This window comes from Lissotriton vulgaris, chromosome 1_1, assembly GCF_964263255.1.
Source record: "Lissotriton vulgaris chromosome 1_1, aLisVul1.2, whole genome shotgun sequence".
Classification (NCBI taxonomy): Eukaryota; Metazoa; Chordata; class Amphibia; order Caudata; family Salamandridae; genus Lissotriton; species Lissotriton vulgaris.
This window is the reverse complement of record NC_141685.1, coordinates 1,462,041,649-1,462,067,488: the sequence shown is the minus strand read 5'-3', so window position 1 is coordinate 1,462,067,488 and position 25,840 is coordinate 1,462,041,649. Positions and strand designations below refer to the sequence as shown.

Below are 25,840 nucleotides of genomic sequence, written 5' to 3'. Positions count from 1 at the left end.
TAAGCTGCATCAACGTGTCATTAGGGTTAGTGAAGGTTCTGCTACACAGTGATGTCCGCTGCCATAATCATTCCAAATAGTGGGTTTACATTTGGCCTGGTGGATGACTTTGTCACCGTTGCACCTGGCAGCGAGAAAAACATCTAAAAGCTCACCCACTGCAATGGTGTGTGATATGGGTGGACAGGATAAAGATGGACAGACCCCTTTCCCAAAGGTGCTCGGGTCTAGGTGATAGCATCTAGATGTTCACCAACAAGGTAGGGCATGTGATATGGGTGTGTGGAGAGAGTAGCTTTAGCGAATAACAAGTATGCGCTGGAAGAACTTGCTAAATCTAAATGTTCAGCCGATAGGTGTGCTATGTGTAATCGAGGTGGGGAAAATTAATTTATTGCAAATACCAAAAATGCAGCGGAAGAGCTTGTTATATAAAGTCTTGTGGATGTTGTTATAATGAGTAGGGTGGGGTATCATTCTCTCTAAACCATTACAAATTGGCCGCTTATTTAGCTACTTAGGTTTTTGCAGTGTGAATCTTTCTGGATTCACTATGCTGTGCATTATTTCGCCATCTAGTGTTTGGGTCCAGAATTGTAGTCTTTTTACTCTTTTTTTTTTGTTTCCTTTTTTTTTTCGTGGCCCAGGTGGGCGTCGACATCCCACCATTTGGTGTCCTTCGTGACGTCGACGTGCTTCCGGCAGAAGCTCTCACCTTTGGTCGCCATCTTCAGATTCTTTTTTCTGCCGTTGGGTCTGGATCGTTGCAGAGGAATTCCAGAGTTTGGAAGAGGAATTTAAGCAAAATAGAAGATATACAACAAAGAATCAAGTTTTTAACTACACCGGACTACAGGTCAGGTACCCGGAGCGACGAGCGGGAAGTTTAACGAACGAAACCTCGACGTTTAACGGAGAATGCACTCGCAGGGGGCTCCCAATTGCCGCCACAAGTACGCCCAGAAGGAGCAGCATCCAGTCTGCAACCTCTGCCTGCCGCTCGACCACAGAAGCGAAGACTGCAACGCCTGCTCGGCGTTTACACCCAAGACCCTCAGAGTAAGGGAAAGGCAGAGAAGGGCGAACCTCCATCGCTACGAGACTTGGGCCTCTCTAGTGGAGAAGAGGACAACATCGCCGAAGGACCGAAGGACTGCACGGTCGTCGAGGTCCATAAGAAGACCTTTAAGGATGTAAGGGAATAGTCAACCCCTAAACATCCAAGCAACACTCGAAAGAGTGAAGCAAAAGCCCAGAGCGACACTCGTAGAAGTGAAGCGAAGTCCTTGAAGGGAGCTCTGCCGCTGAGACAAAAGCAACAGCCTCCAGTGACAGTCAACCGAGCGGATTCTTTGAAAAGGACTCCCAATCGGCGAAGACCCTCAAAGACCCCGAAGGTTGCCCTCGAGAAGGACACCTCGGCGCCGAGGAAAGAAGGACCGACATAGACGTGAATGTCCTCGAAGAGAAGCACTCCAACCCTCAATGCCGAACATGCCGCCGAGAAGGAGAGGAAGAAGAGGAGGCCCGAGGCCGAAATGGCGAGCATCCTTCAGCGGAAGGACTTCGACGAGAAGATGAGTCGATACACCATCTCGCCGAAACCTGCTGTCAAAGCCTAAAGGGACGACGAAGACGCGGAACCGCCGAAAACGCTCGACTGGTCGAGGAACTGGGAGTAGAGGACTACTATTTCGAGGGAAAAGGCGTCGAAGATCTGCAATCCTACCGGGACTCGAAGTCCTCCGAGGCACAAGACGTGGAATGGCAAGATCTCGACGCCGGATCGCATGAAGAGGGCGTAGACACTTTCCCTTATAGGGATCTACAGTATGGTCGTGCAGAAGGCTGCACAGACTTATTGAGTGAAAATGGAGGAGGAGAAGCCCAATGCATGTTTCCTCCTTGAAACTGTACTGCCTCAACAGACCAGGAGTCAATTCCTGCCCATGCTCCCTAGTGTGCTGGACCAGGGAAGAGAGGCCTTTAAGGAGCCTGCAATATGCAAAGCTGTGACACCCAGAATCGAGAAGAAGTACAAACATTCTTCAAAGGACCCTGCGTACATCCAGGGGTCAGTGCCAGCCGACTCCATAATTGCAGCAACAGCTAGGAAAAGGGCTAATGTTCCCACAAATGCCGGACCACCTCCAGATAAGGAGAGAAAGAGGATGGATCTCGTATGGAGAAAGGTGGTGAGAAATGCAGCTATACAGTGGCGCATTACGAATGCCAACTCCCTGCTCAACAGGCACGCATACCAACACTGGGATGAAGTGGGACAGCTTCTAAAGCACCTACCAGGTGAGTACCAACAAAGAGCTGCTCACCTGGTAGAGGAAGGAAAGAACTTGGCACTGGATGCTGCAGAAACATCTAGAAGGCTAATGATGACAAGAGTGACTGAGAGAAGACACGCATTGCTGGGAATTCGGGATTCAAGCCAGAGGTACAAAGTAACATCTTAAATTCACCCTTTAATGGAGAGCTGTTCTGCACACCAGTGGACGACAAGTTGACACATCTCAAGAAGGATAACAAATCAGCAAGGTCCATGGGAGCGCTGTAGTTCAGGGGGATGAGAAGAGGCACACCCACAAGGAGACCATATGGTAGAAGTGGAGGCAACGTGCCGACCACATCACACCCAACGTTCCAGCAAGGCTACCGAGGGAACAACCAAGGCCAGCAGCAGCAGGGTCAGCAGCAGCAAAACTGGCATTACCATCCCCGGGGACAGTCCTTTCGAGGGCACAAAAACGGACGAGGACAAACACGAAGGGGAGGACAGCAGCCCTTACCCAAGTGACTCCGCCCTACATCAGGCCCCCACCCTAGCAACACCTCGGGGTGGGTGGACAGACAAAAAGAAAAAATGCAGCCATACATTCAATGACAAACAGTAACTCGAACACTCAACACCGGTAGGGGAAAGAATAAGACACTTCATCCCATCCAGGAATTTAGGAAGGTAACATCGGACAAATGGATACTAAACATCATACAATACGGATACTGTATAGAGTTGGAAAGACAACCGCTAAACAGAAAACCAAGAAGAAAGTCACAATCCGCAAAAGAGCTCTCGCTCTTGCAGCTAGAGGCGCAATAATTGCTCAGCAAGGAGACACTAGAAGTGGTACTGCAAATCCAAAGGAACAAGGGGGCTTATTCATCCTACTTCCTGGTGCCAAAGGTGGATGAAACACTAAGACCTATCCTAGATCTAATGTTTCTGAACTAATTCGTAAGGACTCAAAGATTCAAGATTACTTCCCTACAAGAGGTAATACCACAAATACAGCAAGGAGACTTCATGGCTACCATAGACTTAAAGGGCGCATACTTACACATCCCCATCAACCACAAACACAAGTGACTACTAAGGTTTGCGATCAATCAAAGCCACTGCCAGTTCACAGTACTGGAATTGGACCTAAAATCCGCACCAATGGTGTTAACAAAATGCCTAGCAGCTTTCGCAGCACACCTACGAAGGCAAGGGATACTCGTATACCCCTATCTCGACGACTGGCTCGAAAAGGCAAGTTCGTACGATCAATGCAAACTACACATCCAGTAGGTCATACTGAAAGGGGTAAGTTTCTTGATTCATTGGGAAAAATCATCAACAGAGCCAGAGCAAATCTAGATATTCTTAGGGGCAGAGATAGACACCATGCAGGCCAAAGTGTTCCCCAGCAGGAAGAGAACTTTGGCGATACTGAAGAAAACACGTCATTACCGCAACGGGCAAGTTCTGACCGTGAGGACGGTGAGCAAGCTAATGAGAATGATGGCGTCTTGCATTCACCTAGTCCAAAACATTCGACTACACATGAGTCCATTCCAGGAATGGATACAACAGCAATGGTCACAGGCAACCGGGAGTTGGGAAGATCTAGTGGTTGTCACACACGCAGTGCATCAGGAAATAGGGTGGTGGAACAAACAAAACATATCACAGGGAAAAACATTCACACAACCAACTCCAACAGTGACCATCACAATGGACGCACCACAGCTGGGTTGGGGCGCGCATATGCACAAGCTCAAGGTGACAGGGCTGTGGTCGCAACAGGATGTTGTCAAGCACATCAATTACCTCAAACTAAAAACAGTGTTCCTAGTCCTGAAAGCTTTTCAGAAGCAGCTGTATGGAAACAGGGTGTTGATCCAGACAGACAACACCACAACAATGTTCTACATCAACAAGCGGGGAGGAACAGTCAGTAGCGCTATCGAGGCTAGCACAGGAGATCTGTACATGGGCCATCCCACTAAAGATAGACCTACTAGCAATACATCTCCCAGGGAAGGACAACGTGGAGGCAGACAGACTCAGCAGGCAGGCGTCAGCATCACATGAATGGGAGATCAACCAACAGGAATTACGGAAGGTATTCCGGAAGTGGGGTACACCACAAATAGACCTTTTTGCAACACACCAAAATGCCAATACTTCACATCCAGACAACCAGACCACCCGTCACAAAGGAATGAGCTATGGATAAGTTGGTCAAAGACATTTGCATACGCTTTTCCCCCGATCCAAGTGATACACAGGGTACTCAGCAAATGCAGGATCAGCAACATGTCAATGATACTTAAAGCATGTCAGTGGGCCAGACAATCATGGTTATCGCAAATTGTGGAGATGGCGCAGACACCAGCACTCAAATTCCCAAAGAGAAGGGACCTGTTAACAATGCAGAACGGAAGGATACTGCATCCAGAACCAGAGAGCCTCAGCCTGGCGACATGGCTCCTGAAGACCTAGAGTTTGCACATCTCAAGCTACCATCGAGCACAATGGCAGTGCTCAGGGAGGCAAGAAGGCCTACCACAAGGAAATGCTACGTAGCAAAGTGGAAGAGATTCTCAGAATGGTGCATTAGAGATAAACTGCAAAGAAAGATCACAAGGGAGTCAATAGTGCTGAGATACTTAATACATCTACTGCAAAGCAAACTAAGCTACACGTCCCTAAGAGTACACTTATCGGCGATTGTGGCCTACACTAGAGGAGAAACAGGGAAAAGCTTCTTCACCTCCTAAGTCGTAAAGAGATTTCTAGAAGGGGCGAAGAGAATCGCACCTCCAAACAGAATGCCAGCATCAGCATGGAACCTCAACGTAGTGCTGACCCAATTGATGAAGGCACCATTTGAGCCCATGCACAAAGTTACACTGCACATGCTCACAATAAAGACGGCCTTCTTAGTAACTATCACATCACCATGGCAAGTAGGTGAGTTGCGGGTGCTAACACTTCAAGAGCCATACCCGCAGATACACAGTGATAGGATTGTTACGAGAACAGACCCACACTTCATGCCAAAGGTGGTGTCTCGGTTTCACATCAACCAAACCATCCAAATACCTAGTTTTTTCCAAAAACCAACCACGAGCACAGAGAGAGGGCTGCACACACTGGACGCCAGAAGGGCGGTGATCCACTACATAAAAAGGACAAAGGAGTGCAAAAAGACAAAGCAACTCTGTTTCTTTCACAAGCAGTTTCTTGGGACGACCTGTCACCAAGAATACCATTGCATGATGGATTGCACAAAAAATTCAACTATGCCACATACAAGCTGGCCAACAGTTACAAGGAGCAGCTGATGCTCACTCAACAAGGAAGAAAGGAGCTACAATTGCATTTCTAGTTAACACACCAATTCAAGACATTTGCTACGCTCCAACATGGTCTTCAGTACACACGTTTACTAAGCACTACTGTGTGGATAGCCAAATGAACAAAGAAGCGCAAGTGGGACAGAAGGTCTTACAACACATTTTCAGTAACCAGTGCTCATCTTCCACCCAGCCACCACAATAAGGACAAACCGCAGCAAAGTATATGCACAGCATAGTGAATCCAGAAAGATTCACGCTGCAAAACATATAGTTTCTTACCTGTCGGTGTGGATTCACTAGCGAACCCACCCTCTTTCGCCTGAAAGATGAGAAAGGAGGAAGGGGATTAAAGATGAACAAGATTTAAGGATTAAGAGGAAAAACTAGAATAACACAAGTAAAGAAAAAAGAATCAGAAGATGGCGACCAAAGGTGGAAGCTTCCGCCGGAAGCGCTTCGACGTCACCAAGGACACCAAATGGTGGGATGACGACGCCCACCTGGACCACGCAGAAAAAAAGGAGAAAAAAGACTACAATTCAGGACCCAACCACTAGATGGCGGAGTAATGCACAGCAATCCAGAAAGTCTTCAAGTTGCAAAACTACACAGGTAAGAAACTATACGGTTCTTCAAACCAAGGAGATTGGTTCTTCTTTACTTTCTGAATCTTTCTAAACCAGTCCTATCTCCGTTTTAGTGTGAGCGTCATCTTGTGAATGGGTCCTCGTGTTTAAGCAGGGAGAGGTGGTTTAAAAGAGGTGGATTATCCCCCTCCCACAACAGGTCCATGTATCCAAGTGCCCCAGCCACCAAGGAGCAACTGGGCATTGTTCATGGCTCATGTGGCGAAAGAGAGGCATTGATTGCCATCCTAAACATGTATTGGCTCATGTGGTGCCACTGTCTGCGTTCTACTCGGGAGGTACCCAGTGAGAGGCTAGTGCGGCGTACTTAAACTCTGCCTCATCGCATACACATCAGGCACTTCAAAATATAGTTCTAAATAGAATGCCTTGTTCTTCTTCCAACATATAAACATGTTGTCTGAGAATAGGTTGTTCCAATCCTTTTTATTTTCAAGAGCTTTCTTTTCAGGTATGGGTGTTGCTGTTTACCTGTCAAGATTTTGTATGTGTTTGCAAATGCGCAGTCTCCGTTTGGGGTAAACGGTGAGACCACTTTGTCACGTATCTCCGGTATCTTAATGTTGAGCTTTGGCTTACTTTGTGTACATGCAGGACTGAACTGGGAACCTAAACCAGCCTTGGCCATTTTGACCGACCAGCCCACCTGTTGCATTTGTTACTGGGGACAGATATAGCAGCACTTCTGCAAACCCGACCCCAGTAACAAAAACGCCCCCCACCACTGCAAAACCGGCCGCCTCCTTCCAGCCGCCCAGGGAAACGTCTGATGCCCGCTACAGCCAGTCCAGCTCTGTGTACATGGCTGTGATAGTTCATTACTGGTTGTTTTGCTGGAACATTAGTAGTTGTATAGCTTGGCCTGCGATTTGCTTCAGCCAGTTTTGAAGCATGTACCAGTTGCGTTCCAAGTAGATTGGTTGCGCATTAAAAAAAGTGAGATACTTCACAGTTTTCAGTGTTGGGAATCTGGTGACTTGGTGTGCATTCCTGCCCTAAAGAAGTGGTGGACCATGAATCAGAATATGGTCGTATGTGGATCTATCTCTAAGGAGAAACTGTCTTTAGACAACTAAAGTGATTTCCATCCAGTGCTGCATATTTCTTGCATAGAGCTTCGTGTACTACTTAATTGTATGTTTGTCTTCTCATTTCAACTTTACCATTTGTTTTATTTGTCCACTTTCTGTTGTGAGAAATCGAATTACATGTATGATGTGAAAGCTGTTGCTTGCCAGTACAAATGTTGCTGCTACTTTGATTTCCTTCCACAGCCTTTATTTCTTTGCTTTGAAATTAATAGGTACATTGTCTTATGGATAAGTTCATTTTACACGTCTGCCCCCTCTCCTTTCCAGTCTCAACAAGATCATTAATGAGGTTTCCATACAACGGAAGAAGCAGTTTGTGGAAAGAATACACAGCTACTGGTTACTGAAAAGGTTGTCTCGTAATGGCGTCCCTCTGTTGAGGCGTCTACAGTCAACATTGCAGTCACAGCGCTATCTGGAGCAGGTATTTCTTATTTTGTTTTTTTAGCTCCAATAGAATACCTGATATTGCAAGTTTTTGAGTTATAAGGGTGTGAATGGATCACTGTGTTTAATGTACTTGATAGTTATAAAATGGTATTCCTTCAGAATTGTGAAACACCTATGACCAGCCTGACTGTTCTTCTCCAACAGAGAATCAATTATGTGTCTTTACATTTGCTTAAGAATGTTTTGTTTCAAGAGTTTTTTAAAGTTATTACCTACACATTTTGTATCTTTCTTCGGCCCATAACCATAACTATACCCCTGCATTCCATTCTTTCATTGAAATAACTAAAATAAGTATCATCTCATTGCGTAGTGAGTCTACATTTTCCCATCCGTTTGTTGCTCTGCTTGCCTTCCTTAATTGACTCCGATTTTTCCAGCTGTGGAGCTTTGGGATCTCTACTGCTGCAATTCCTTGTACCTCGTTGGTGAGGATGACTAGAAAAGAATAGTCACTAAATCTTTCTAGTACCAACAAAGTTAATCTTTGCTTTCGTATTAAAGAAAAATTGCCTCTCCAGTGCTTTATGGAGATTGGATGAGTGCTGTATAGAATGAATACGGCCTGTGTTGTGTTTCTAACATGGTACCACAAAATGGTACAAAGTGAAATCATTTATTGTGTCAAATTGATAATAAAAGTAAATGTATATCAAGGGTCGAGATATAACCTATGACGATTGTCACAGCTCGTATATAATGACGTATGAATAGTTCAGTATTATGCTCAACACCATTCCCATCTAGCTGAATCTCAGATTTTGTTCCCTTAGTTGAAAGCTCTGTTGTAGTGAGTAAACCAATTCTTGTCAAATTGAAGTCACCTTATTAGTAGTTGCATTTAATAAAAATAGTCTAACACAGATCTTTATCCATTTAGGCTAGTTTCCCCGACAGCTGCAAAATAAAAGTCAGGTTGTTCCGTATTGGGAGCATATATGCTCCCCAGAGCTATGTCACCCCATCTAGTTTCCCAAGTACCACTACGTATCTACCCTCCGGGTCTATAAGCTTTTCCCTGCACTGGAAGGGAACACCCGCCTGCTCCCAAATCAAAGCTCCCGAGCAAATGCAGAATAGCCCGTGTAGAACATCTGGCCATGCCAGTGCCATTGCAACGCTACTCCGTCCTGCGCCTGCAGGTGATTTTCTTGCAGCAGCACTATGTGGACCCCCCTGCGGATTAAAAATGTGTGCAGTTTATGTCGACACCAATTAGAGTGCATGCCTGTACATTCCATGGTATACACTTTAAGTCATTGGTGGCTCCCATTCCAACATTATCAGTCAGTCAGTCATAAGCTTTTATTCGATATGCAAGATATCTTATAAGCACACATACAATACAGGCATTTACAATGTACAAAAAGCATCACTTTAAGAAGTCAGTATTGAAACTCATGTTAAAAAAGATAAAAGGACATGGAATGCCCATAATAATTTAGCTAAAAAGGAATTAAACCGCTACTGACAGTCTCTTACAACGAATAAGCCAAAACTGTTTTAAAAATGTTGCTGTTCCACATACAACTGGGGGGGATGTGTCCGTCATTAGGATGCGTAAAGCTACTAAGTAGCTACGTGTACCCATGTTTCGGCAAAGAGGTTTCAACCAAAAGCTCCTGGGCTTTGCATAGTCCGGGCATTCAAACAGGACATGCGAGATGGACTCTATCCTACTCGGACAACAAGCACAGTTGGGGGACATATGAGCCGCTGATTTCCAGTTTAATACCACAGCCCCAAGCGGGAGGGAACCAACTCTAAATTTAAAATATAGGGCTCGGTCAAAAGGGAGGGTAATAAGGTCCAAGTAGGGCTCAAATACCACAATATATTTAACTAGTAGAAAGGCAGCAGTAGACTTGCAATGGTTCGGGTTTGTAATTAGATGCTCCGCAGCCCATTTCCAAAAAAGGCTCTTGACAACCTCTTTTAGAGGGGCTGAACGTGATGACCAACAGTCCCCCAGTCCGATTTTCTCCAGAAGCTTTTTAGTATCTCTCAGCCATCTTATTTTTGCCCAGCCACCCAAGCTCATTATTTCCCCCAGACCATCAGCGTAGGATTTTAGCTCTTCACCCCTCCAAATTCGTGTCCATAAGAGGAGGGGGTGAAGTTGGGCTTGATCTTTGATGTTTTTGCAGCCTGTATCCAGCAACACTGGTACGGACGGTGTACTCAGGGGGATGGCGATAATGGATTTTAGTAACTTACTCTCCGCTGTCGCCAGGGTGTCCAAACGGCAGTGGCCCCACAGTTCTGCCCCGTACAAGGCTGATGTCACTACCATGGCCTTGTAGATATCGATTACTGGGGTAAGCGATCTCCTAGGTGAAACCCGGAACTCCCTCAAGAGAGCTCCTCCTACTCTCTTATGGTTAAGGACCATCTTGTCGATGTGAGGTGCCCAAGACATTCTGTCCGTTATCCGAATTCCGAGGTAATCGAATTCGGATACTTTCTCTAAGGCAACAGAGTTAAGCATAGGTGGGCGGCCCAGTTTCCTTGGGGGATTTAGGACTAGATATTTTGTTTTGTCCACGTTAATTACTAGACCCTTTGCAGCACAAAAATCCTGGAAACGGGTTAGCAATTTCTGGAGGCCTTGTGGAGACTTCGAGATCAAAATCGTGTCGTCCGCAAAAAGCAAAGTGGGGATCCGCACTCCTCCGAGACAGGGAGCATCGGCTGGTTCTAGTTGGAGATGTTCTACCACGCCATTCACATATAGTGAGAATAGGGTTGGCGCCAAGACGCAGCCCTGTCTTACGACCCTGGACACCGGTATTTTCTCAGTGAGCTCTCCGTTTTTACCCCATCGGACCTGTGCGAAGGTGTGGGCATGGAGGCTAATGAGGAGGGACAGGATGTAAGGGGGTAATCCCAACTCATAAAGCACCCTCCATAACTCTTCCCGGAGGACTAGGTCAAAGGCAGTCTTTAGGTCTATAAAGGCCAAATAAAGACTGCCCTTGCCTAGCTCCACCACCTTCCACCCCAGAAGTGCCAACCTAAACACCTGCTCTATTGTCCCCATTCCTGCCCGAAAACCTGCCTGAAAGTCCGATAGTATTTTGTTCTCCTCCACCCAATGGAGAATCCTCCCAAGTATAGCTTTGTCTGCTATCTTTTGGGTGGAGTCTATCAGGCTTATGGGGCGGTAGTTCCCCGGGGATTCTCTACACCCTTTTTTGTAGATCGGAACCACCACCGCCCCTTTCCAGGATTCTGGCACTGGCCCTCCCATCATGATGTCATTGAGGAGAGCAGCAATAACCCTTCCCCACTCCACTGGGTATGCCCTCATAAGGTCCCCCGGGAGGCCGTCTGGGCCAGCTGCCATACGGGGGGCTACCCACCCTATAACTTTTTCAATCTCTAAAGGGGTAAAGAGGTCATAGGCGTGAGGTTCAATTGCTAGTGGGAAGTTCATCCTAACATTCGGTTCCCCATCTGCCGGGAGGTATAGAGCCCCAAAGTGTTTTACCCAACTTTGAGGCGGGATGTTACAGGGTCTCATAGCTGCCTCAGGCCTATTCAGTTTGCCTATAAGATTCCAAAAAGCCCTTGGGTCCCTACTTTTACTAGCTTGGAGCAGGTCTTCCCAGAATTTATCTTCCCACTCCCTCCTAGCAGTTTTGAGGGATCTATTGTAGGCCTTCCTTGCTTCCTGTATGTCGCTGTGGGATTTGTGCTTTACTGCCTCAACTAACTTTGCCTTGTGTATCCTACATGCTTGAGTATACCAGCCATCATCTAGTTTTTTAGATCTCTTGTTACCCGACTTAACTAGAGTGTGTGGTAAACACATTAGACAAGGCCTCTACTAAGGAGACAAAAAGTCCACTCACTCCACCCACCCCTTCTAGGGGGGACCCCAGGGTTGTCACCGCATGATTTAAGAGGGATGAAATTTCCCCAACCCTTGCCTCGGAGAGGACCAGTTTGGCCCATTTTAATCGTCTACCACAGGGCGAGACTTCAGACTCGTCGGGGGGTGCAACTACCGGGTTATTATCGCCCTTTCTTGCGTGTCGCCACCACTGATCCATGCTTAAGGAAAGTGAGTTGTGGTCGCTTTCAGTCGTGGGGACCACCAGCATGTCCCTCACATGGTTCCATAGGTATACATCTATTAGCAAGTAATCTATCCTGGAGGTGTGTCCTGGTCTGTTGTACGTATGGGCACCCCCCCTATCCGAGATTGTCCTCCCATTGGCTGCCCTTAGATTAAATTCAAGGCTCAGGGAGTATAACTGGAACGCCACTTCTGACCACCTCCTGATGAATGGGATTTCCAATGCAGGGATCCCCAGCCTGGTATCCTCCTCGTCTTGGTCAAGGGCGACGTCCGAGCCCAAAGGCTCGAACGTACAGTTCATGTCGCCCGCAACCAATGTACGCATCTTGTGTGGAGTTTTATTTAGGAGGGTCTCAAAGAGAGATATTACAGGTGACTTTCTCCCACCCTTAGTCCCACGGGCATAAACATTATAGACATTTAAAACCAGTCTTCCCCTTTGATCTATTAAGGTGATGTTTTGGATGTCCGGGCAGCCTGTGTAAAGCTCCTCTACACTGCAGTCTAGAGAGGCTGCTACCAAATGAGAAGGCCGCCCGAGGGTCGCCCTCTCCCTGTTTCTGAGGCTCGTGCAGGGACGGAATAGGAAGAGAATCCCACCCTGTGTACCGGCACCAAGCTCCATGTCTCTTGGAAGATATACAGGGAGTGCTCATCAACCCAAGCGGTGAAGTCAGGTAGAGCCAACTTTCTTGCAATCCCTGCAACATTCCAGCTGAAAACCTTAAGGTCCGTCACAGCTGGAATGTCGCTGGACGCAAGAGTATCCCTGTCTGTGGCCCTCATCAAGGGTGCCTGAAGGGAGCAAGGATCTTGGGGAATATCTTTAAAGGCTATCATCCCGCTAGTATCTTCAATTGAGAGAGAGTCAATTTGGGAGGGTGATGCTCCAATTGGATCTACTCTACTCACAGATTCTTTGTTCGTGCATAACCTGGGGTCAACCTCCTCCAGTCAGTAGGACCCTGGTGCCCACAGAGGATTCACCCCTGTACCCCCAGCAACCCCTGCCCAACATGTCTCCCAATTTTGGCAAAAATCAGGGGAGCTTAGACTTTCTCCAGTTAAGCTAACAATTTGCCTGGGGTAGAAGTAGGATAAATCTACTACTTTAACCCCTGGAGCCCCCATATTTTTAATTGGAGTGCAGATGGAGGGCACTACTCTAGGGTCTTGAAAATGTATTATTATGCAGTCCCCCTCCTGAGTTTTTTTACCCTGCCCTACCCACCCAACTCTACGGACACTTAGAATGAGCCCATCCACACCCAACGGGATTGGCTTGTTCGACTTAAGCCAATGGATGCACTTATTCTTGAGGGATTGATGGTTTTCCATTTGGCCTTCCTTTAGAGGGGGAACATTTACCAGAACAGCAACAAAGGGTTGGCAGTCTGGCGGGAGGTTTACTGGTGGGATCCGACGTACTGAATTTCTAGGGAACGAAAGAGTGGTAGTTGGAGCTGTAGGTTGGGGGACAGGTCTAGTGGCTTTCCCTGTTACTAGTCCTTGGGCTTTGTCACGTGTGCCTGATGTTTGGATGTCTTTCGCTTTATCACTGGCTATCTGTGGCTGTTTTTGTGGGAGTGGCTTAGGCTTATTTATAGCAGCCTCTAAGTGTACTGGTGGCCCCTTAGGTTTTGGCCCTGCTTTGGGAGGGGGAGAAGTTTTGGGAGCTGAGGTTTGTGCTCTGCTAGTGTCAACCTTGTTTAAGCATTTTGGGGGCTTAGGGTCTCTCTGTGATGGTAGTTCGTTCCCCTTTGCGCCCGTGTCCAGGTTTTCACTCACTCTGGCTAGTTGTTTAAATATAGTTTTGAGTGAGTGGAACCCGTCGAGGTTTGATTGCTCTAATTTATCTATCCTCGCCCCCAAGCCCTTAACCTGTATTAGTAGAGGCATCAAGAGACTATTTACCTTCTCCAGGATATTATCAATAGTTACAGGGTCAGCGAGCTTGGAAACATTAGCGGTGTTATCATTTATAAGTGGCCCCTTAGGAGAGACCACAACATCCCCTTCTATGTCGGCTTCATTCTCTGTGGACAGGCCCCTTGCATTTTTCACACCAAGTCCAGAGGGCTTTCTTACTCTTTGGTAAAGAGCGGCCTGTCTCACTAGCCTACCCTTTTTACGTTTTCCTGCCTTTTTGCTTACGAACCTCTTATCCTGCCTAGTTTCAGGAGTTTGAATGTTAGGGGACACCCCATCTGCCACCTCATCTGGTATTACTATAATTGGGGTGAGCGGTTTTGGTGATAGAGGCTGACTGATGGCTTCGTTTAGGGGTTTAGGTGATACTGGTGGAGATGATTTACTAAGACCACCATCTTCCTCAGTGGCACTAGGGAGAAGCGCGGCCAGGTGTTCCAGCCTATCTATATTTTGCCCTATTTCAAGCAACTGGGGAGGGTCTATAGAGTCACCAGAAACGCCAGCAGGGGGGGCAGAGTGAACCCGCTCACTGGCCGGTGTAAGCGCCTGAGCAGCAGCCCCCAAGGATGAATGTCTTGAAGGGAGGTAGACCTCGGATAGGCGCCGCTCAGACATAGCAATCTCCTTTTCTATTACAGCCGCCACCCTGGTAATAAAGCGGTCCATGGTTCCAATAACAGGGCTCCCGGCAATGGCTCCCCTTTCACCTTCACTCCTGAGAGGTTTTCCAGAGCGGGTAGACATGGTTGTAGGGAACCCCAGGGGGCCTCACACAGGCCGTATGTGCACACTGGGGTTGGAGAGGAAAGGGACGTGGCCCAGCCCAGCCTTGACAGCCCCTGACTGCCACAGACTGCCCGCCCTTTGCTTGGGCTTCGCTCGGCGTCCCGCTCGCGTCCCGCTGAGCGTCGAGCAGTTCGTGAAGTAGGGGGCGTTGCAAGCGGGGGCGTGTCTGTAGGTGGGCGCGTCCGCTTGCGCACCTGTGCTGCCGCTGCCTCTCGCCGCACCTCGCGGGTGCGGCGAGAGGCAGCGGCAGCACAGGACAACCCAGCAAGAGATCGTCCCGAGGTCACAGGGACGAACAGCAGCCTTCACAACTTTCAGGTGGGTCCCACCAGGTGGAGGAAACACGCGCCTTTTCTTTGGTCAGGCGGAGGCGTGTCTGTAGGTGGGCGCGTCCGCTTGCGCACCTGGGGAAGCAGGGACTCCTGGTCTTCCGAGTCCCTGCTTAGCGCCGACGTGCTGGACCTTTCAGGCGCCTCCCAGTGTCCAGCGCTTAGACCTCGCCTCTCCCTCCTTCCAAGCCGCGAAGCGGCACCCGCGGAGCGTGTGCGGCGAGAGGCAGCGGCAGCACAGGACAACCCAGCAAGAGACAGTCCCGAGGTCACAGGGACGAACAGCAGCCTTCACAACTTTCAGGTGGGTAATCCTCTCCTGAAATCTGTTCTAGTGACATGCCTGGCCCTAACAATCCCCAAAATTTAGAAACATCCCCAACTCCCCTTCCCCAGGACAGCTACTGTTAAACTAGTACCCATCCAAACCATAAAAAAGAAAACGCACCCTAAGTCCTCTGTCGAATACAGAGGTTCTGGAGACCTCAGCTGGCTCGGGACTTCTGTAACCATTGCACATCAGCCTCCTCTTGAGGAAACCAGTCCGGGACATTTACCAGGCCGTAACAGCATAAGTGTTCTTTTTAGGCTCCCTGTCACTATAGTTTACCACCCTCCTTCAGATAATGCCATCCGCCGTTTGCGGTGTCACCTCAGGCATCTGTTCCCCACTAACATGCGACGTGTCTGAGTTATTTCCCACAGAGTCTCCGGTGGTGTCAGCCTCTTCTCCCTCTGGTGTTGCAGTCTGTTCCTATTCCAGTGCCACCACAGCTTGCAATGCCTTCCCCCGTTGCGAGCCGTCTGAGACAGCGTGGGTTTCTTCTGGGTTCTATTGCGGAGGCGGAGGCGGAGGCGTGGTTGTAAAGTTCGGTGTGAGGTTCGATCCTATGCGCCCCCAGAGTTCTCTCCTGGCGGGGTCTCATTTCTGTACGTCTCCAGCCAGTCCCAAGCGCCTTGGGGAGAGTCAGCATAGTGTGTGGTTCTATCTAGTATGATGTGCCAGCGGGCCAGGAACACCAGAGAGTATTGGAGGCCCTCGTCTCGGAGTGCCTTCTGCCACGTAGGAGGCCCGCTTCCGCTGTACCTCTAATGTTTAGTCCGGAAACAGCGTAACCCTAGCATTATCCACAGTAAAGGGGCCATCCTTTCTCGCTTTTTGCAAAAGTAAGTCCCTATCACGAAAATGGAGCAGGCTGGCAACAACATGTCTTGGAGGCCTCTCGGGGGCCAGCAGTTTGGCTGGCACCCTGTGAGCTCTTTCAAGGGTCTAGAATGCAGTGAGGCCCTCCGGGGCTACAACACTCCTGAACCATGTCTCCAGGAAGGCCACCATATCACCCCCTCTGTTCCCTTTGGGAGTCCCACCACTCTGACGTTGTTCCTCCAATTACATCCTTCTGTATCTTCGGTTTTGCACTCCAGAACATGTACCCTGTCCGTCAGGGCCTTCATCCGCTGTGCCATGTCCTTCTGCATCGGCGTCAGCTCTGCTACACTGACTTTGTTTGTCTTGACCCTCTGTGAGAGCTTTTTGTGTTCTTCTCTTACTAACCCAAGATCCAATTTAACTGTACTGATGTCTTGGTGGAGGGTCGCCTTAGTGTCTGCTATAGCCTCCAGAATTTGGTGAAGTTGTTGCTGTACCGGGTCTTTATGGACAGTCCACTGCTGATCTGAGGTATCGCCATTCTGTTCCTGGGTGCCCCCAGCCAGGCAACCCCGGGGCTTACCCTTAATGGCGAAGGCGCTCCCCGCTCACCTATAGTTCTTCTTCCTGCTGGCTGCAGGCTCTCTGCAGAGGTGACTCAACCCAGACTCCCCACGTAGTGTTTATGCGGCGCACCGATGATTCAGCAGTGCCCACTTCACTTCGTCTATTCAGTTCAGATTTGAGTGCAATGCTCGGGTCCTCGTCAGTTCCCCGATCCCCCAGCTGCCAATGCCCCGATCCCCCAGCTGCCAGTTCCGCTAGCAAAGGCTGTCCGCTCTGGCCTGGGTCAGCTCACAGTCACCTCCTGGTCTCAACCGGCGCCGAAGGCACTGGAGCCTCGTTCTGATCTCTTCAGTGACTACCCCCCCTCTCCCCCGGCAGGGGTCCACAGGTCACTGGGACACCCAACAGGCAGCCCCCCATGTGCGCCTCAGCTCTCAGTAGGGGATTCCTAGGACTTCGCTCTCGCGACTGCCGCCATCTTTCCAGGCCATGGTGCGCACTTCTCCCCTGTAGCGCGCACCTCTCAGCAGCTTCCTCTGCAGCTCTGGACTCATCACAGGGGTGAAGGGGGCGGGGGAGGAGGGGGGGCCGCTCAGCATCCCAGTCCCTTTGCCACCAGCATTTGCGTCGTCTTGCCTTGATCATGATGAACAGATCCCCACAGGGCCTACCTAGTTCCTCTGGGCAATGAGGTGCATCCTCCCAGGCAGCCCTCGTCTGCAGTATTGAACTCTGGTCCGCCATAGGCTGTCCGTCATTGTACGCACCCCAGCACCACTCCTTCAGGACCTTACTCTGGTAAACTCTCCCGCTGTCTTTTCATCACCCCCCGGTAGCCGTCCGGTCTGACGCTAGGGGGCCACGGTGCGGCCTCTCGGCCAGGCCCGCACTTAAGTCGCCTGGGAGCTGCCCTCTCACCTCCAGCCGGGGCAATGATCTCCTTCTCACGCGATCAAGCACAGCGCCACTCTCGGGTCTCCAGGGGTCCACTGGTCTTCGACAGATGTGTCAGGGCATCCGCCCTAGTGTAGACACCACGTCGCTAGCAGCGTGTACTTCGGCGGGCCCTCTCCGGCGCCCACTAGGAATCCGCTTCGCCGACGGTCCAGCAGTTCAGGGCGCGGTCGGCTGTATCTTCTCGCCGCCACCGCACCGCTCCTAGCCGCTATTCATAGGTTTACCTCGGCGACCAGTTGTGGTGGAGCACCGTGCAGGGCGGCAGAATTCCCGCCTAGGACCACAGGCTGCCCCCTCTCTCAGTGCAGAGCCCAGGGTACTGCTTAGGTCGCCGCTGCTCCCGCCGCCATTTTGGGCTCTCTTGGTCTCCCGAGACAGTTCCTTAGCCGCAGCCGTCAATTGGCGTGGTTTACGGTCCACACTTATCCAGGGACCCTCCACATGTGCAGCACCCACAGGGGGTCCGATAGCGCGCCAGGCAGTCCCGAGTGTCCATTCAGGCAGGATAAATGCGAGGCTGATGCGGAGCTCTCTGCTCATGCGTCCAAAACCTTCTCCGGCCAAGGACTCCTGGAATGAATCTATCTTTATCAGCTAGTCATCAAGACAGGGAAGAACTTGCTGGACTTGTCTCATGATATAAACTTTTACCAAACCCATACACTTTGCTAACAATCTTGGAGCACATTTCAAGCCCAATGGGAGAACTGTGAATTGATAACAGGGCCTGTCAACTTGAATACACAAATATATTTCAGGTTTGGGGTGAAGAGTGGTGAAATAGGCACTCTACATCTCTAAGGTTACCAAGAATCCTTCTTCCTTAAGAACTGCAGCATATAGTCCTATTTTACTAGGCCCATGACCCAGCAATCCATTGTAACAATGGTCCATTTCTATAACAAAACGGGATCTTCCCTCCCACTGAAAGATCTGTCAATGGTGGGATGAATGTCATGGCTGGGACCTGAATATTGATACTGATGTCTAGGAGTGACTTACAATCTTGATTGATTGCTACCATCGTGGTGTGGCACTTGCTTTTGAAAGGCCGCTTATGTTCATGCTCTTTATTATTGGGAATAGTTTAGACAATATGATGAGGCAGCTTTCATGGCTAGGAACTCTGTGTTGGTCTCTACCCCTGTTCACTCAAAATCAATGTCAACTCTGTAGTAGAACTCCCAGCGACCTTGCAGTATCTCTTTTAATTGATTGGTGAGCTTTGTCCAAATGCCTTACAAACAACTTGGGGCACGATCAGAAAACCCTTAGCTATTTAGCTGTCATTCTAAATCACATAATAGAACTTATTACATTATGCTTCTCTGGTGCAATCTAGAAGAAATCTAAAGACGTTGCAGCTTCTGAACATACTAATGACTAATAATAACTAACATTGCAAATTCATATTCAATTGTATTAATTGAGATAGATCAGATCAACAATTTCATTCTAAAGCTTTTTGAAGTCCATGCCCTGAGCCATCAAACCTTATATTTGAGTACTTTAAAAAAATAAAAATCCAATTTCAGCAGTTTTACAGCGTGAATCTTTCTGGATTCACTATGCTGTGCATTATTCCGCGGTCTAGTGGTTGGGTCCGGAATCTTAGTCTTTTCTTTATTTTTTTTTCCGTAGCCCAGGTGGGCGTCGACGTCCCACCTTTTGGTGTCCTTCCTGTGACCCTCCATAACTCTTCCCGGAGGACTAGGTCAAAGGCAGTCTTTAGGTCTATAAAGGCCAAATAAAGACTGCCCTTGCCTAGCTCCACCACCTTCCACCCCAGAAGTGCCAACCTAAACACCTGCTCTATTGTCCCCATTCCTGCCCGAAAACCTGCCTGAAAGTCCGATAGTATTTTGTTCTCCTCCACCCAATGGAGAATCCTCCCAAGTATAGCTTTGTCTGCTATCTTTTGGGTGGAGTCTATCAGGCTTATGGGGCGGTAGTTCCCCGGGGATTCTCTACACCCTTTTTTGTAGATCGGAACCACCACCGCCCCTTTCCAGGATTCTGGCACTGGCCCTCCCATCATGATGTCATTGAGGAGAGCAGCAATAACCCTTCCCCACTCCACTGGGTATGCCCTCATAAGGTCCCCCGGGAGGCCGTCTGGGCCAGCTGCCATACGGGGGGCTACCCACCCTATAACTTTTTCAATCTCTAAAGGGGTAAAGAGGTCATAGGCGTGAGGTTCAATTGCTAGTGGGAAGTTCATCCTAACATTCGGTTCCCCATCTGCCGGGAGGTATAGAGCCCCAAAGTGTTTTACCCAACTTTGAGGCGGGATGTTACAGGGTCTCATAGCTGCCTCAGGCCTATTCAGTTTGCCTATAAGATTCCAAAAAGCCCTTGGGTCCCTACTTTTACTAGCTTGGAGCAGGTCTTCCCAGAATTTATCTTCCCACTCCCTCCTAGCAGTTTTGAGGGATCTATTGTAGGCCTTCCTTGCTTCCTGTATGTCGCTGTGGGATTTGTGCTTTACTGCCTCAACTAACTTTGCCTTGTGTATCCTACATGCTTGAGTATACCAGCCATCATCTAGTTTTTTAGATCTCTTGTTACCCGACTTAACTAGAGTGTGTGGTAAACACATTAGACAAGGCCTCTACTAAGGAGACAAAAAGTCCACTCACTCCACCCACCCCTTCTAGGGGGGACCCCAGGGTTGTCACCGCATGATTTAAGAGGGATGAAATTTCCCCAACCCTTGCCTCGGAGAGGACCAGTTTGGCCCATTTTAATCGTCTACCACAGGGCGAGACTTCAGACTCGTCGGGGGGTGCAACTACCGGGTTATTATCGCCCTTTCTTGCGTGTCGCCACCACTGATCCATGCTTAAGGAAAGTGAGTTGTGGTCGCTTTCAGTCGTGGGGACCACCAGCATGTCCCTCACATGGTTCCATAGGTATACATCTATTAGCAAGTAATCTATCCTGGAGGTGTGTCCTGGTCTGTTGTACGTATGGGCACCCCCCCTATCCGAGATTGTCCTCCCATTGGCTGCCCTTAGATTAAATTCAAGGCTCAGGGAGTATAACTGGAACGCCACTTCTGACCACCTCCTGATGAATGGGATTTCCAATGCAGGGATCCCCAGCCTGGTATCCTCCTCGTCTTGGTCAAGGGCGACGTCCGAGCCCAAAGGCTCGAACGTACAGTTCATGTCGCCCGCAACCAATGTACGCATCTTGTGTGGAGTTTTATTTAGGAGGGTCTCAAAGAGAGATATTACAGGTGACTTTCTCCCACCCTTAGTCCCACGGGCATAAACATTATAGACATTTAAAACCAGTCTTCCCCTTTGATCTATTAAGGTGATGTTTTGGATGTCCGGGCAGCCTGTGTAAAGCTCCTCTACACTGCAGTCTAGAGAGGCTGCTACCAAATGAGAAGGCCGCCCGAGGGTCGCCCTCTCCCTGTTTCTGAGGCTCGTGCAGGGACGGAATAGGAAGAGAATCCCACCCTGTGTACCGGCACCAAGCTCCATGTCTCTTGGAAGATATACAGGGAGTGCTCATCAACCCAAGCGGTGAAGTCAGGTAGAGCCAACTTTCTTGCAATCCCTGCAACATTCCAGCTGAAAACCTTAAGGTCCGTCACAGCTGGAATGTCGCTGGACGCAAGAGTATCCCTGTCTGTGGCCCTCATCAAGGGTGCCTGAAGGGAGCAAGGATCTTGGGGAATATCTTTAAAGGCTATCATCCCGCTAGTATCTTCAATTGAGAGAGAGTCAATTTGGGAGGGTGATGCTCCAATTGGATCTACTCTACTCACAGATTCTTTGTTCGTGCATAACCTGGGGTCAACCTCCTCCAGTCAGTAGGACCCTGGTGCCCACAGAGGATTCACCCCTGTACCCCCAGCAACCCCTGCCCAACATGTCTCCCAATTTTGGCAAAAATCAGGGGAGCTTAGACTTTCTCCAGTTAAGCTAACAATTTGCCTGGGGTAGAAGTAGGATAAATCTACTACTTTAACCCCTGGAGCCCCCATATTTTTAATTGGAGTGCAGATGGAGGGCACTACTCTAGGGTCTTGAAAATGTATTATTATGCAGTCCCCCTCCTGAGTTTTTTTACCCTGCCCTACCCACCCAACTCTACGGACACTTAGAATGAGCCCATCCACACCCAACGGGATTGGCTTGTTCGACTTAAGCCAATGGATGCACTTATTCTTGAGGGATTGATGGTTTTCCATTTGGCCTTCCTTTAGAGGGGGAACATTTACCAGAACAGCAACAAAGGGTTGGCAGTCTGGCGGGAGGTTTACTGGTGGGATCCGACGTACTGAATTTCTAGGGAACGAAAGAGTGGTAGTTGGAGCTGTAGGTTGGGGGACAGGTCTAGTGGCTTTCCCTGTTACTAGTCCTTGGGCTTTGTCACGTGTGCCTGATGTTTGGATGTCTTTCGCTTTATCACTGGCTATCTGTGGCTGTTTTTGTGGGAGTGGCTTAGGCTTATTTATAGCAGCCTCTAAGTGTACTGGTGGCCCCTTAGGTTTTGGCCCTGCTTTGGGAGGGGGAGAAGTTTTGGGAGCTGAGGTTTGTGCTCTGCTAGTGTCAACCTTGTTTAAGCATTTTGGGGGCTTAGGGTCTCTCTGTGATGGTAGTTCGTTCCCCTTTGCGCCCGTGTCCAGGTTTTCACTCACTCTGGCTAGTTGTTTAAATATAGTTTTGAGTGAGTGGAACCCGTCGAGGTTTGATTGCTCTAATTTATCTATCCTCGCCCCCAAGCCCTTAACCTGTATTAGTAGAGGCATCAAGAGACTATTTACCTTCTCCAGGATATTATCAATAGTTACAGGGTCAGCGAGCTTGGAAACATTAGCGGTGTTATCATTTATAAGTGGCCCCTTAGGAGAGACCACAACATCCCCTTCTATGTCGGCTTCATTCTCTGTGGACAGGCCCCTTGCATTTTTCACACCAAGTCCAGAGGGCTTTCTTACTCTTTGGTAAAGAGCGGCCTGTCTCACTAGCCTACCCTTTTTACGTTTTCCTGCCTTTTTGCTTACGAACCTCTTATCCTGCCTAGTTTCAGGAGTTTGAATGTTAGGGGACACCCCATCTGCCACCTCATCTGGTATTACTATAATTGGGGTGAGCGGTTTTGGTGATAGAGGCTGACTGATGGCTTCGTTTAGGGGTTTAGGTGATACTGGTGGAGATGATTTACTAAGACCACCATCTTCCTCAGTGGCACTAGGGAGAAGCGCGGCCAGGTGTTCCAGCCTATCTATATTTTGCCCTATTTCAAGCAACTGGGGAGGGTCTATAGAGTCACCAGAAACGCCAGCAGGGGGGGCAGAGTGAACCCGCTCACTGGCCGGTGTAAGCGCCTGAGCAGCAGCCCCCAAGGATGAATGTCTTGAAGGGAGGTAGACCTCGGATAGGCGCCGCTCAGACATAGCAATCTCCTTTTCTATTACAGCCGCCACCCTGGTAATAAAGCGGTCCATGGTTCCAATAACAGGGCTCCCGGCAATGGCTCCCCTTTCACCTTCACTCCTGAGAGGTTTTCCAGAGCGGGTAGACATGGTTGTAGGGAACCCCAGGGGGCCTCACACAGGCCGTATGTGCACACTGGGGTTGGAGAGGAAAGGGACGTGGCCCAGCCCAGCCTTGACAGCCCCTGACTGCCACAGACTGCCCGCCCTTTGCTTGGGCTTCGCTCGGCGTCCCGCTCGCGTCCCGCTGAGCGTCGAGCAGTTCGTGAAGTAGGGGGCGTTGCAAGCGGGGGCGTGTCTGTAGGTGGGCGCGTCCGCTTGCGCACCTGTGCTGCCGCTGCCTCTCGCCGCACCTCGCGGGTGCGGCGAGAGGCAGCGGCAGCACAGGACAACCCAGCAAGAGATCGTCCCGAGGTCACAGGGACGAACAGCAGCCTTCACAACTTTCAGGTGGGTCCCACCAGGTGGAGGAAACACGCGCCTTTTCTTTGGTCAGGCGGAGGCGTGTCTGTAGGTGGGCGCGTCCGCTTGCGCACCTGGGGAAGCAGGGACTCCTGGTCTTCCGAGTCCCTGCTTAGCGCCGACGTGCTGGACCTTTCAGGCGCCTCTCAGTGTCCAGCGCTTAGACCTCGCCTCTCCCTCCTTCCAAGCCGCGAAGCGGCACCCGCGGAGCGTGTGCGGCGAGAGGCAGCGGCAGCACAGGACAACCCAGCAAGAGACAGTCCCGAGGTCACAGGGACGAACAGCAGCCTTCACAACTTTCAGGTGGGTAATCCTCTCCTGAAATCTGTTCTAGTGACATGCCTGGCCCTAACAATCCCCAAAATTTAGAAACATCCCCAACTCCCCTTCCCCAGGACAGCTACTGTTAAACTAGTACCCATCCAAACCATAAAAAAGAAAACGCACCCTAAGTCCTCTGTCGAATACAGAGGTTCTGGAGACCTCAGCTGGCTCGGGACTTCTGTAACCATTGCACATCAGCCTCCTCTTGAGGAAACCAGTCCGGGACATTTACCAGGCCGTAACAGCATAAGTGTTCTTTTTAGGCTCCCTGTCACTATAGTTTACCACCCTCCTTCAGATAATGCCATCCGCCGTTTGCGGTGTCACCTCAGGCATCTGTTCCCCACTAACATGCGACGTGTCTGAGTTATTTCCCACAGAGTCTCCGGTGGTGTCAGCCTCTTCTCCCTCTGGTGTTGCAGTCTGTTCCTATTCCAGTGCCACCACAGCTTGCAATGCCTTCCCCCGTTGCGAGCCGTCTGAGACAGCGTGGGTTTCTTCTGGGTTCTATTGCGGAGGCGGAGGCGTGGTTGTAAAGTTCGGTGTGAGGTTCGATCCTATGCGCCCCCAGAGTTCTCTCCTGGCGGGGTCTCATTTCTGTACGTCTCCAGCCAGTCCCAAGCGCCTTGGGGAGAGTCAGCATAGTGTGTGGTTCTATCTAGTATGATGTGCCAGCGGGCCAGGAACACCAGAGAGTATTGGAGGCCCTCGTCTCGGAGTGCCTTCTGCCACGTAGGAGGCCCGCTTCCGCTGTACCTCTAATGTTTAGTCCGGAAACAGCGTAACCCTAGCATTATCCACAGTAAAGGGGCCATCCTTTCTCGCTTTTTGCAAAAGTAAGTCCCTATCACGAAAATGGAGCAGGCTGGCAACAACATGTCTTGGAGGCCTCTCGGGGGCCAGCAGTTTGGCTGGCACCCTGTGAGCTCTTTCAAGGGTCTAGAATGCAGTGAGGCCCTCCGGGGCTACAACACTCCTGAACCATGTCTCCAGGAAGGCCACCATATCACCCCCTCTGTTCCCTTTGGGAGTCCCACCACTCTGACGTTGTTCCTCCAATTACATCCTTCTGTATCTTCGGTTTTGCACTCCAGAACATGTACCCTGTCCGTCAGGGCCTTCATCCGCTGTGCCATGTCCTTCTGCATCGGCGTCAGCTCTGCTACACTGACTTTGTTTGTCTTGACCCTCTGTGAGAGCTTTTTGTGTTCTTCTCTTACTAACCCAAGATCCAATTTAACTGTACTGATGTCTTGGTGGAGGGTCGCCTTAGTGTCCGCTATAGCCTCCAGAATTTGGTGAAGTTGTTGCTGTACCGGGTCTTTATGGACAGTCCACTGCTGATCTGAGGTATCGCCATTCTGTTCCTGGGTGCCCCCAGCCAGGCAACCCCGGGGCTTACCCTTAATGGCGAAGGCGCTCCCCGCTCACCTATAGTTCTTCTTCCTGCTGGCTGCAGGCTCTCTGCAGAGGTGACTCAACCCAGACTCCCCACGTAGTGTTTATGCGGCGCACCGATGATTCAGCAGTGCCCACTTCACTTCGTCTATTCAGTTCAGATTTGAGTGCAATGCTCGGGTCCTCGTCAGTTCCCCGATCCCCCAGCTGCCAATGCCCCGATCCCCCAGCTGCCAGTTCCGCTAGCAAAGGCTGTCCGCTCTGGCCTGGGTCAGCTCACAGTCACCTCCTGGTCTCAACCGGCGCCGAAGGCACTGGAGCCTCGTTCTGATCTCTTCAGTGACTACCCCCCCTCTCCCCCGGCAGGGGTCCACAGGTCACTGGGACACCCAACAGGCAGCCCCCCATGTGCGCCTCAGCTCTCAGTAGGGGATTCCTAGGACTTCGCTCTCGCGACTGCCGCCATCTTTCCAGGCCATGGTGCGCACTTCTCCCCTGTAGCGCGCACCTCTCAGCAGCTTCCTCTGCAGCTCTGGACTCATCACAGGGGTGAAGGGGGCGGGGGAGG

At 49.9% G+C, this 25,840-nt stretch overlaps 1 protein-coding gene across 3 annotated transcripts in view; it reads left to right on the top strand.

Annotated features, from left to right (window-relative positions):
- BRD1 (bromodomain containing 1) overlaps positions 1-25,840 on the top strand; it is a 536,782-nt gene that overhangs the window by 89,579 nt on the left and 421,363 nt on the right. For all 3 annotated transcript variants that reach the window (XM_086967297.1, XM_086967299.1, XM_086967303.1), the window contains exon 3: positions 7,646-7,802. In XM_086967297.1, the coding sequence (XP_086823423.1) occupies positions 7,646-7,802 (157 nt within the window). The remainder of the gene's footprint in view (positions 1-7,645; positions 7,803-25,840) is intronic.